The following is a 13,246-nucleotide window of genomic DNA, read 5'->3' as shown; positions in this document are numbered from 1 at the left end:
GAAATAATATCGCACGTGTTTACAAAAAATAAATACTGAATATACTAATGAGCAATATTATGCAAGTCAATTCATCTCGCAGGATACTATCCACAGAGACAGATAATTTTATCAAAAATATTTTAAAATACCATTTAAACTACGAGTATATTTCACTGAACTATTGTCTCTTCATAATGTAATATAACAATGAAAAAATTGAACTGAATAGGAACCTAGAAGTACAGTGCTTAATGAAGGTTTGTAGCTCCAAGTTGTTCTAATTGCAACAACTTGATTTAATAATATTTATACAGAATATAGTCCTCAAGGATTATTATAAAATAAAACCTTGGATTACGAGCAACTTGGTCTGCGAGTATTTTGCAAGAAGAACAAAAATATTTAATGAATTTTAACTTGATAAAAGAGCGAGGTTTGCACTATGAGCTGTAATGATCTATCAGCTGAGCATCAGGTAAACCACAGCCGAGTCGAGAGATTTGTACCTGTTAAGAAGGGTAAAATGACCTCAGACCCTGTTTATTATACAAGGGAAATAAGAAAATTAAAAAGAAAATGTAGAATAGTAAACAGGAAAATCAAAGAGGGTAGGGAGAGTAGAGAAACTAGAAAACAGCTAATGAGGGAACTGAATAGAGTGAAAAAGGAAGCAAAAGAGAATTATATGAATGGCATACTTCAAGAGGGTAATGACCACAAAGGGAAATGGAAGAAGCTCTATTCATATATCAGAAATCAAAAAGGAAAAGGAATCCAAATTCCTACAATGGTGGGAGAAGGGGGTGAACACTATTTAACAGATACTGAGAAAGCAAACCTATTTAGTAGGGAATTTAGAGATTCAGTAGATGATTGTCAAGAGTTGGAAACCGAAACAGAAGATAGAGAGGGAGAGAGACAGAGGGAAACAAGAAGCTTCTCATTCACAAACGAAGATATTTTCAGAGAAATCCAACTGCTTCAGCAAGGAAAAGCAGCAGGGAGTGATCAAATTACTGGGGAGGTATTAAAGACAATGGGGTGGTACATAGTGCCTTATTTAAAATTTCTCTTTGACTATGTCATAAATAATAGTGTAATACCAAAGGAATGGAAGGAATCTATAATAATACCAATTTATAAAGGAAAGGGTGATAAAAGGAAACCAGAGAACTACAGACCAATCAGCCTGACCAGTATAGTTTGTAAAATTCTGGAGAGTTTAATATCGAAGTACATCAGAGGGATATGTGATGATAAAAATTGGTTCATGAGGAGCCAGTATGGATTTAGAAAGAAATTTTCTTGTGAGGCACAACTGGTGGGATTTCAGCAGGACATATCAGATCAGTTGGATTCAGGAGGTCAGTTAGATTGCATAGCCATAGATCTTTCCAAAGCCTTTGATAGAGTGGAACATGGAATATTATTAAAGAAATTGGAGGGAATAGGATTGGACGTAAGGGTTACACGTTGGATAAAAGCATTTCTAAATTCAAGGGTTCAGAAAGTCAAAGTAGGAAATAATGTATCTCAGGAAGAGAAAGTTTGGAAGGGAATTGCACAGGGTAGTATAATCGGTCCGTTACTTTTCTTAATATACGCAAATGATTTAGGGAACAATATAACATCAAAAATAAGATTGTATGCAGATGACATAATTGTTTATAGAGAAATAAACAACATTGAGGATTGTTCAGAATTACAAAGGGACCTTGAAAGTATCCAACAATGGGTTGAAGAAAATAATATGAAGGTTAATGGAGGCAAATCAACTGTTACAACTTTTACAAACAGGAGCTTTAAAACTGAATTTGAATATACTTTGGATGAGGTAGTTATCCCAAAAGATGGCAAGTGCAAATACTTAGGTGTGAGATTTGAAAGTAATTTGCACTGGAAGGGTCATATTGATGACATTGTTGGGAAAGCATACAGATCATTACATGTCATAATGAGGCTACTTAAAGGATGCAACAAAGAATTAAAAGAAAAAAGTTACTTGAGTATGGTTCGTCCATTATTGGAATATGCAAACAGTGTTTGGGATCCTCACCAAGAATACCTAATAAAAGAAATAGATAGTGTGCAGAGGAAAGCAGCAAGATTTGTAACAGGGGATTTCAGGAGAAAGAGTAGTGTATCAGAAATGTTAAAGGAACTTGGGTGGGAAACTTTAAGTAAGAGAAGGGAGAAAACTAGACTTACAGGATTATATAGAGCATATATAGGAGAAGAAGCATGGGGAGATATCCGTGAGAGGCTTCAGTTGGAAAATAATTATATCGGCAGGACTGACCACAAATATAAAATTAGAAGGAATTTTAGCAGAAGCGATTGGGGTAAATTTTCATTCATTGGGAAGGGTGTGAAGGAGTGGAACAGTTTACCAGGGGTAGTGTTTGATCCTTTTCCAAAATCTGTACAGATATTCAAGAAGAGAATAAACAGCAACAGAGAAAATAAATGAAATGTTAGAGGGCATTCGACCAGTGCAGGTTATTGTATATAAAAAAATGTGTGTGAATAAATTAATTCCATCCCCTGGTCTAAGGAGTTTGGACAGCCAAAGTAGGGGACTGCCTGTAGGGGTGAAGTACAGTGGGGACTTCGAGGGCCCTGGGACCGCTACGGTAGCTGTGAAGGCCCTTCAGGAACTCTGAAAAGTGGTGGCAAAAGGGGCTCTGGTTAAGACGCAGCAGGTCGTTATGCTACTTAGGATCCAGAACGGGTAAAAAAGAAAAAATAGTAAATAAATAAATGCAATGTAAATATTAATGTTATACCAGTTTTATAGTATCATTTGAAACAATTCCACATACTGTATATCAGTTGACTATATTTGTAAGTAGGACAGGATATATTATAAGTAGAATTTTGTAAACAATATAAATTTATTAAGGATGAGCTGTGTGTTTAATAGAAAACATTGTTAGCGTAAATTGTATAATATTGTATTATAGGAAAAATTTTCTTCTCTTGTTAATTTAATATTTAGTGCTTGACAATAATGTATTTTAGTGTACCATTTGCCACCGAGGTAGACACCTCATTTGCAAATAAAGAGATTTTGATTTGATTTGATTTCCCCTTCCCCTCACACTGTGGGATTGTAGGCAATTTTCTCCCATGCTGGAGTTCATTTACCATGCCTCGCTTATACAGTCTACTACCTCACAAGTGTATACCTACTGTACTGTATACAACAACATTGTAATCACGAGTGTGCTTGAAACATTTCCTATGTTGTGTCCAAGTGTAGTGAATATTAATACTGTAAAGTTATAGATTTTATCTTCCACTAACTACTACTTGACAGTTTTGGAGAAGCCAAGGTGCCAGAATTTTGTCCAGCAGAAATTCTTTTACATGTCCGTAAATCAACCAACTCATGGCAGACGTACTTTACACCAGTGACTTTACACCTCCAAATACCACCAGACTGAGCCACGATTAAACCTCCTGAGTTTGGGTCCGAAGGCCAGTGCCACAACCGCCTGAGACAATTAGCCTGACCCGAGTGTAGTGCCTATTGTTTAGTAAATTTACAACTATAAACCCCGTGAAGAAAAAAGTTGAAGAGGAAGGCAGTACAGAAGAGGAGATGATTACAGTGGGAGTGAAGAAGGAAATCACCGAGAAGTAGCCTACGAACAAGGTATGAGAGTGCCCGATATCGCGACATTTTACACAAAGTCTATATGCCAACTATTTGCAAAATATTGAAGAAAAAGAAAGAACTACAGTGTCTGGATGTAGCAAATGTAGTCATGAGGGTATCAAAGCAATGGCCACCTGTTTTAGAATAGGCCTATGAAGGAAAGTTGCTTCTCATATGGATCATTTTATAGCAATAAATATTTTTCCGTGTGGAATGAACCATGTGTTTCAATTATTTCTTACGAGCAAATTTGCTTTGATTAATTAGAGCTTCAGATTTGCTGTTTTTTGCTAATGGCTTTATGTCGCACCGACACAGACAGGTCTTATGGCGACGATGGCATAGGAAAAATTGTTTTTGTGGTTTTCCTAACAACAGTTAACTTAAAGCCATTACAAAAACGTCAGTAAAAATGTAGGGATTAAAAGCAATGTTATCATATAAAATACTCGCTCAAATGAAGCCGTGGCCTTAATTAAAGTACAGCCCCAGCATTTGCCTGGTGTGAAAATGGGAACCATCTTCAGGGCTGCCGACAGTGGGATTCGAACCCACTATCTCCCGGATGCAAGCACACAGCCGCACGCCCCTAACCACACAGCCAACTCGCCTGGTGAGCTTTGGATTACCAGCACATTTACAGAATGAATTATGCTCAAATTCCAAGGATTTACTGTATGCATCATCCATACATTTAGCTAAATGTCCCTTTCTGATAACTACAAAATTAAATGACATACTTTTTTTTTTTTTTTTTTTTTTTTTTTTTTTTTTTTTTTTTTTTTTTTTTTTGCTTAACGTCGCACTGACACAGATAGGTCTTATGGCGACAATGGGAGAGGAAATGGCTGGGAGTGGGAAGGAAGCGGCCGTGGCCTTAATTAAGGTACAGCCCCAGCATTTGCCTGGTGTGAAAATGGGAAACCACGGAAAACCATTTTCAGGGCTGCCGACAGTGGGGTTCGAACCTACTATCTCCCGAATACTGGATACTGGCCGCACTTAAGCGACTGCAGCTATCGAGCTCGGTAAATGACATACTACCAACAGACTATTCATTCTCCACAATATAAAATCAACTTTCAGCTATGCAGATGCTTCAGAAGTTATGAAAATAATGGCAAAAGACATACATACAGACATCTTCATTATAGACCATTATGCTTTTCAGTGTTCAGTCTGCAAGCCTCTGTAAATTTACTAAACTCCATCATAATCATCTATTTGCAACTAGCCCTGTGGCCTTGTTTAGTTCTGTACCTCTTATCTTCATATCGTTAGAAACTGAGTCTACCCATTGTCGTCTTATCCTCTTATCCTCCATACCAAAGTCCATTCTCCTCCTAGGTAACCTCCTCCATTCACCTCACATGACCCCACCACTGAAGCCAGTTTATGCATACAGCTTCATCCATTGAGTTCATTCCTAACTTTGCCTTTATCTCATCATTCCAAGTACCCTCCTGCCCTTCTTCCGCCTGTTTGTACCATCAACCATTCTCTTTACTTTCATGTCTGTTACTTCTAACTCATGAATAAGATATCCTGAGACCACGCAGTCACTCCCGTAAAGCAAAGTTGGTCTGAAAACAGACTGATTTAAAGACAGTTTCATCCAGGAGCTGACTTCCTTCTTACAGAATACTGTTCATCATAACTGCGAGCTCACTAGCTTTACTGCATCTTGATTCAATCTCACTTAGTGTACTACCATCCTGGGGTAACACACATCCTAAATACTTGAACTTGTCTACCTGTTCTAGCTTTGTATCCCCAAACTGACATTCAATTCTCTTTGATTTCTTACTAACTGACATCAATTTAGTCTTGGAAACGCCTCTTCCTCTCGTAGCATTCTTCAGCTACCAGACACATGCTGAAAATCTGATCCTGACAGGCCTCTGTGGTCCAAAACTATACTGGATCCAACTTACTCTCAACCATTGCTCGCACCCTCCCTTCCAAGATACCAGTGAACACTTTGCCGGGTATACTGATCAATGGGATACCTCGATAGTTGTTACAATCCTTCCTATTCCCTTGCTTATAGATAGATGCAATTACTGCTTTTGTCCAGTCAGAAGGTATCTTACTAACACTCCATGCTAATTGTATTACTCTACTAGCTGATGTACCCGTGCTTCGCAACGGGATTCTCAGAAAAACTGTCTTTGTGGTTTTCCTAACTACAGTTAACTTAAAGCCACTACAAAAACGTCAGTAAGAATGCAGGGATTAAAAGCAATGTTATCATATAAAATACTCGCTCAAATGAATTTTCTCACTTTTAACGAACAGTACTACGATGCCAATCTAACAGTCCAAAGTTCCAGTGCTGGAATGACCAGGCCGCAGACAGCCGTGAACACTCCTCTGCCATTGTTCCGCTTAATATACACACTGCTCATTCCAATCAGTGCCTCAGAGTAGGGATTGAATAGCTCGAGTGCAATGATGAACCAGTTTGTTACGTACCAGTAGTATCAGAAAATTTATGAACCAGAGGAATGGCATGCTTAAGAAGAAAGTTATCTAACTCCCCAGCTACTTCCCGCCAATATTCAAGCAGGTTGTTATAGGCCTACTCGGTACGACCTGGCGAGTTGGCCGTGTGGTTAGGGGCACGCAGCTGTGAGTTTGCATTCGGGAGGTAGTGGGTTCGAAAACCACTGTCGACAGCCCTAAAGATGGTTTTCCGTGGTCTCCTATTTTCACACCGTAATTAACGCTAGGGCCACTTCCTTTCCGCTCCTAGCCCTTTCCTATCCCATCGTCACTATAATACCTATCTGTGTCGGTGCGACGTAAATCAAATTTTAAAAAATACTCTGTGTACAGCAGTAATCCCATCTACCGAATATGATCGGCAACAGAAGACACCAAGCATATCACAACAAACAATGGTCAATATAATGTTATTGTTGTTCAATGTTATGAGCTTTCTGTATTGTAGGCCTTCACATTTAGTTATCTTTCGACTCTGTGTGTCTTACGAAATTATTCATAGCGCAGACTGTAGTTTCTCATTCCCTGACTTAACATAACAATTTTCATTAAATTCTGTGTACCCATTTTCTCGTGACTTGTAGCTGATATGGACTTAGCCACAAAATTAAAATTCATGAATCTCTCTGTCATAATAGCCGGTACGATAAAAATGTATAGGCCCTCAGACATAAATGATCGGAAATTTAATACTATATAACGTAAGTAATTTGCCATTCGGAATTGCTAGGCGGGCAATAATTCCATTGTGGAGATATATCTCCCGTATGCAGTTATCAGACTGTGCCTCATAAGGCTTCTGATAAGCTCACCTGCATACATCCAGCGTCAGTGGGTAGGGTCTGACACATCCCACTCTGACGAGTCTAGTGTCAGACCTAAGACGAAATGCTGGTTAATAGAGCAAACGCCTGAAAAGCCTTACATCTGATATGTTTTTGAATGCTTTATTGGTGAAAAATATCTAATTCCCTCTATGGGAATTTAGAATTTTCCAATTTATTTTTGTCGATAGGGCCAATAATAACACAAATATTTGAGAATTAAATTTTAGGCCTTCCCCTAAACTACGATTTCTCTCAGCGTGAATAAGATTATTTATGGCCTAGATTGTATCGAATCATTACCGGACACTACATACCGATTTGCATTAAATTCTCTTCAGCCGTTTTCTCGTGATGCGTGTACATACATACAAGCAGAAATTACAGAAAATTAAAAAGTGCATTTCCTTGCTACTATGGACACCACCGATACAGAAATACCATCCTTTTTAAATTCTGAGCATTGTACAGACAAAACTCTTATTTTATATATATAGATGAAGCAATTTCATCCCTGCCTTCCCACAATATTTCACCATTTCAGGTCTAATGTCATCTATCCCTGCTGCTTTATGAAAATGGAGTTTATTTAGGCCTACCATCCTTTCCACTTCATCAAGTGTAATTTCACCAACATCATTGAACTCCTCCCCATGAGCTTAGTTGTTTGCGTCGTCTCCAGTACAATTTCCTTTTGCATTGAGAAAATTTTTTAAACATTCCTTCCACCTGTTCAGCGATTCCCTGAAATCTATTACGAGTTCACATGAATTACCCAAAGCACCCTTTTTTCCTCCCTTCCTAAGACTTTTTTCTTACTGTCCACAGAGGTTTCTCTGCTACTTGACCTAGCCTATAAAGGTTATTACCAAAGTCTTCCCACAATCTCTTTTTGGATTCAACAACTATTTGATTCACTCTTTTTATTGCATCTAAGTAGATTCCCTGTCTGCATCAGTTTTCTTTTTTTTTCCTGAGTCAATTCTGATACACTTTTTTATGTTTACAAGCTGCTCTCATTTCATCATTCCACCAAGATGTTTGCTTTTTCCCATCTTTACACACAGTTGTTCCTAGACATTCCCTTGCTGTTTCTACTACATGTACCGTATGCCAACCATTCCCTTTCAACAGTACCCTGAACCTGCTTACTGTCAATTGTTTGGAACTTTTCACTAATCATATCTGCGTAAGTCACTTCTGTCTAATTTTGTCGTCCTGGAGATTTTCTAAACTTCGTCTGCAGGCAGACTTCACTTTCTCTATCCTAGGCCTAGATCAGTACTATATCCTGTGTATCCCAACTTGTATCACTAACATCTACACGTGGAATGACTGTAGTTTGTTGCCTTCTTGCGGATGACGTGGTCAGGCAGTTGACAAGGCTGCCAATCTGTCTAGTTAGGAACTACGATAAGCATTAAGAAAAGGTGAATTACAACTTTATTTCTTGCCATGCAGACTTGTCATTCAGGCTAGTGACAAAGCCACTGGTCTGGATTAGATAGGTCTGGCTAGTGACAAAACTAATGGTCTGGATTCATTAGGTCTGACCAGTGACCAAACCATTGATCTGGATTGGTTATATCCAGTTAGTGACAAAACCACTGGACTGCGATCAAGCAAAGGGGGTCTGGAGGGGGCATAAGCCACCAGGCAAGGGCCCGCCTTTTAGGCAACTAGCATTCTGTAGAGCGATTGTTTCCTTTACGTGTTCTATTTATTTGTTCTTGACAATTTGACCATTGTGGTTAACATAATTCCCATTTTATGTCAGAAATAACAACGAAAGTAGCTACTTTAGCAATGGAGAATGCTGTGCGCTGCTCGTTATTAGGTTATAAAAGTAAATGTACTTCTAGTGGTGGGCCGGTGGGTTCCTGAACATCACAATGAACACATCTCTCCTCTAATAGGCCTACCAATCCCCAGTAAGATAACGGTATACATTATTTCTACTTTCTTACAATGTTATGAACCTTGACATACACAGTGTATATTTTACTGACAGTGGTCTGTATCATCGATAATTCGCTGGAAAATATGCACATTCCTTTTTTTTTTTCTTTTTTTTTTTTTTTTTTTTTTTTGCTATTTGCTTTACGTCGCACCCACACATAGGTCCTGTGGCGACGATGAGACAGGAAAGGCCTAGGTATGGGAAGGAAGCGTCCGTGGCCTTAATTAAGGTACAGCCCCAGCATTTGCCTGGTCTGAAAATGGGAAAGCACGGAAAACCATCCTCAAAGCTGCCGACAGTGGGGTTCGAAACAATTATCTCCCGGATGAGAGCTCACAGCTGCATGCCCCCAACTGCAAGGCCAACTCACCCGGTACGCACATTCTTAACAGATTTCCTGAATTCGATATGATCTATTATTGATCTGGTGCCCCTACCCTACCATGTGTACCAGTGAATAGCCTTATACTTCAAGAATGTATTTTTAACTGCTTTAATCCACACTAGCACAGACGTCCAGTAAATGTTTCCCATTCCTATGAACAGCCATAATCTCTATCTCTTCCTCATTAACTCCCCTTACCTGAATATCATTTACACCTGGCACATCGAGATGCATCCTCTTTGCTGACTCAGCCAGCCCTACTTTCTTTCTTCCATAAGCCCCATCAAATTCAATTTCGTTCGCCTCCCTCACCAGTTAAATGGGAGTGGGACTCCGTTACTTTCATAGGGCTGAGCCTAGCTTAAAACGTTCTGAGTGTGCTTGGTGAAAATTCTGTGAAGCAGGATGCTACCCTTACTTACACAATGTCGAAGTGAGGATCTCTCCTCTAACGGGTTAGAGACCACCGGTAGATTGTCTAGTCCTAGCCGCCTGAGCACAAGGAGGGCCACGACTCAGAATACGTCCAAGATGCCCACTCCTATTCCATAGCAACTGGTATCCTTACTCTCAGGACCACCTACTAGGCCACTCGGCCATTGCCCATGGTTCATGAACTAGGATGTGACTACAGTAACACATACCATGAACCATAATAGCAAAGTAATGTACAGATAATTCTGATGTAGGCCTATAGCAAATTCTGAAAGAATTTTCACATACCAATACGATAACAGACGATTCAAGGAACGAGCTCAACAGCAAATTATATGCCACATCAACACGTAGGGGCCTACCTAATTGTAGCCTACGTGGATTTCCTTATAACTATGAATAGGTTTCCTAACTTCACAGGATAGCATCCACAATGACATTATTACTAACATGACGACCACCTATCGAAATGCACTGACATTAGACACCTACGCAGTATAACACTGACCAAAATATCATTAGAATACAGGAAAAAGGAATCAAATGTGTTATTTATATCCTTTCTGTTGCCAAATTTATCCAGAAAACGTTCAGTATGGCAGATGATCTCAATTGTAACTTACAGTAAAATCAGATCCAAAAATTGGAATCAAACAAATAATGAAAATAAATACTTATAACTCGTTTTTACAAGGTAAATTATCCAAATTCATATTCAATAACCTACTTTCAAAATCAGCAACTATTTAGGATATCTAACCTACATTAAAGCAAGACTGTCAAACATAACCAGCGAAAATAAGCAAAATAAGACATTCAATGTGCACATAGTAAAAAATGTGTACTCTACCTAGAATTGACAATTTCGTAATACAAAATCACTTTACAAAATTGTTCTTCCACTATGGGCTCAAATGGCGTTGTGGTGTTGGGGTCAACCATCGGCGTGGAGGTTGACACCATGCTGTGTAGCGAGTCTGCTTCGTTTACCAGCAACATTAGGGAAGAATTGTACCGAATTCTCTCCCAAGTTGTTCCTTATACGTCTGTTGGCACCGTCACATACATCGTTCCACGTTCAGAATACAAAAAATTGAAGGAATCGACGACACCACACAAACCATAACCAAGTTTTTCTTCTCAAAGGAATTAACACTTTTCACATATAAAAACGTACAGACGTCAAAAAGCTTCCATTTAATTACAGGGAAGCCCCGCAATGCCTTGGGATGCCATATAAGAATAAGGGCAAGAAAATTTGACATACGTAACACTCCCACACCAGAAAATTCAACATTTATAAGACACCAGAGTATTAACATAAAAATCAAAAGTCTTTACGCTTTAGCTAATTTGTGCACAACGGGGAAAATCATCACGTCTGCCTGACACATTCCCCAAGTCTTCCCCCTGTGACAGTGACAATGACACAATAGACTTTCTCTTCATGTATTTCGAGTAGAACTCCTTAAACAACGCAGTAAGGCTAATCTCACATTACTGTCGTGATGCCAGCCTTAAAAAAAATTACACAACATATTCACATTACACTTAACTGTCAATTTCACGCTTTTCGTCCACTAAAAAAGTCATGCTTATGCATACTTCATCTGTTTATCCGTGTTTGACAAGTTACTAGCCATCTAGATATATAACAATTAGACACGTCCAATCGCAGTACGACATCTACAACAAAAAAATTCGATCGTGCGCAACGTTGTGGCAATATACAGAACCAAGAACTAAATTTTAAACATACGTTCCCAGGCGTCTCTAGCAGGCCGATTACCCCAAATTTTATTAAATAATAACAGTCGGGACTGAAAATGAGGTATGTAAAAGCAGAAGAAAATGAAAGCTTTCAGCGCAATGCTAAGCATCTCTTTATTAAAAGTGAAGAAGAAAGCAGGATAGAGAAAACAGCCATCTGCGTAGCTAGCAGACAACAAAGAGTGCCTGTCATTTTAGAAATAATCAGCGGCGGAAAATGTACACTGCTGTTTGTAGAAAGTGAAACATCAAGACCGAGAGCTGTGATCACAATGCAATTTACTCCACATATTAGGGAAACGACAAGACACAAATGATTACAATTACAGAACTGTACATGCACGGTGACCGTGGAAATTCAGTACGGCGTATGGAGTCTTCGTTGTAGGCGGCTCCAAATCGTCCATAAATAAATCAGCCCTCATGGATAATAGGTTTATTTATACCACGTACAGTTTTGGTACACCTTTGCATGTGAGATAGGTTACACTGATTACATGAACGAGACACAAAGCGACATGATGCTCATGCTCACTCCACGGCGCCGAATGACGCTAGTTTTGGAAGCTATACCCTGATGCAATGTTGCATCGTGCACAATGGTGCGTTCTGTATGTCGGGCGAGTTCAATCTTCCCGATGCCGCCACAGGCGTATCGCCACTACACGCTGCAAACAGAGCCGCTAGACATCGTGGCATGGAATCAAAGAGTGGCTGAATATGCTGTTGGGGAATACTCTGCCACGCGGTTGTTAGGCGCGTCCATAAATCATCAACAGTGGTTGCAGGAGGGCGTGAACGAACAAGATGCCGACCGACCATATCCCAGACATGTTCAATGGGTGACATATCCGGCGAAGGGGCAGGCCAGGAAAGCAGTGGTATCGGTCGTTCTTCGAAGAAGGCTTGCACATTCCTCGCCACATGCAGCCGGGTATTGTCCTGCTGGAATATGGCGTCTGGAACGGCCTGCAGAAAGGACAGTGCCTCGGGATGTAAAACCTCCCTGATGTAGCGATAGCTGTTCAGATTGCCCTCAAGACGTAGGAGCGAGATCGCACGTTATAAGCAATTGCTCCCCAAACCATCACACTTGGCGTTTGTCCGCTATGACGCTCAACAATACAGTTTGCCCGATGCGTTCACCACGGCGACGTCTAGCGGGTATGCGGCCATCACTGTAGGACAAGTTGAAGCGGGACTCGTTCGAAAACACTACATTTTGCCACTCAGCACGCCAGTGTCGGTGTTCACGTGCCCATTGCAGTCTACGGCGTTGGTGGTTACCGGTCAATGGAAGCCGGTGCAATGGTATGCGTGCCTACAGTCCGGCCTTCAGAAGACGGCGAAAACCGTCGATGCAGACATCCTCACACCCGTTGCAGTGCTCCAACGTCGAGCCAACACCGTGGACGAAGCTGTTCTGTCCGTTACGGCCAAGACGATAAGATGGCGGTCATCTCACGCTGTGGTCACATTGTGTCGTCCAGTACCCTCTCGGCGCTGTGTACGGCCCTCTTCTCTCCACTGGTTCCACACACGCCTCACTGGTGAAGCAGCGTACCCTGTAGGAGCAGCAATGTCACGGAACGACAGACCCATCCCCCGCAGCCGTATCATTCTGCCCCGTTCGAACACACTCACATGCAGATATTCCCTCCTGTGATGTCGGCGAGACATAGTGGACCTTAGGTACAAGTTTCTACTTCGTATGACGGCTCCGC

At 40.4% G+C, this 13,246-nt stretch overlaps 1 protein-coding gene across 2 annotated transcripts in view; it reads right to left on the bottom strand.

Moving 5' to 3' along the window:
- Positions 1-11,382, bottom strand: part of LOC136863850 (transmembrane protein adipocyte-associated 1 homolog) — a 312,496-nt gene extending 301,114 nt beyond the window's left edge. For both annotated transcript variants that reach the window (XM_067140184.2, XM_067140185.2), the window contains exon 1: positions 10,603-11,382. In XM_067140184.2, coding sequence (XP_066996285.2) covers positions 10,603-10,751 — 149 coding nt within the window. In that variant the 5' untranslated portion in view covers positions 10,752-11,382. The remainder of the gene's footprint in view (positions 1-10,602) is intronic.
- Positions 11,383-13,246: the final 1,864 nt, after the last annotated feature.

Source organism: Anabrus simplex, chromosome 2, assembly GCF_040414725.1.
Source record: "Anabrus simplex isolate iqAnaSimp1 chromosome 2, ASM4041472v1, whole genome shotgun sequence".
NCBI classification, from domain to species: Eukaryota; Metazoa; Arthropoda; class Insecta; order Orthoptera; family Tettigoniidae; genus Anabrus; species Anabrus simplex.
Note: the sequence above shows the minus strand (reverse complement) of the source record. Positions and strands in the feature narration are given on the sequence as shown.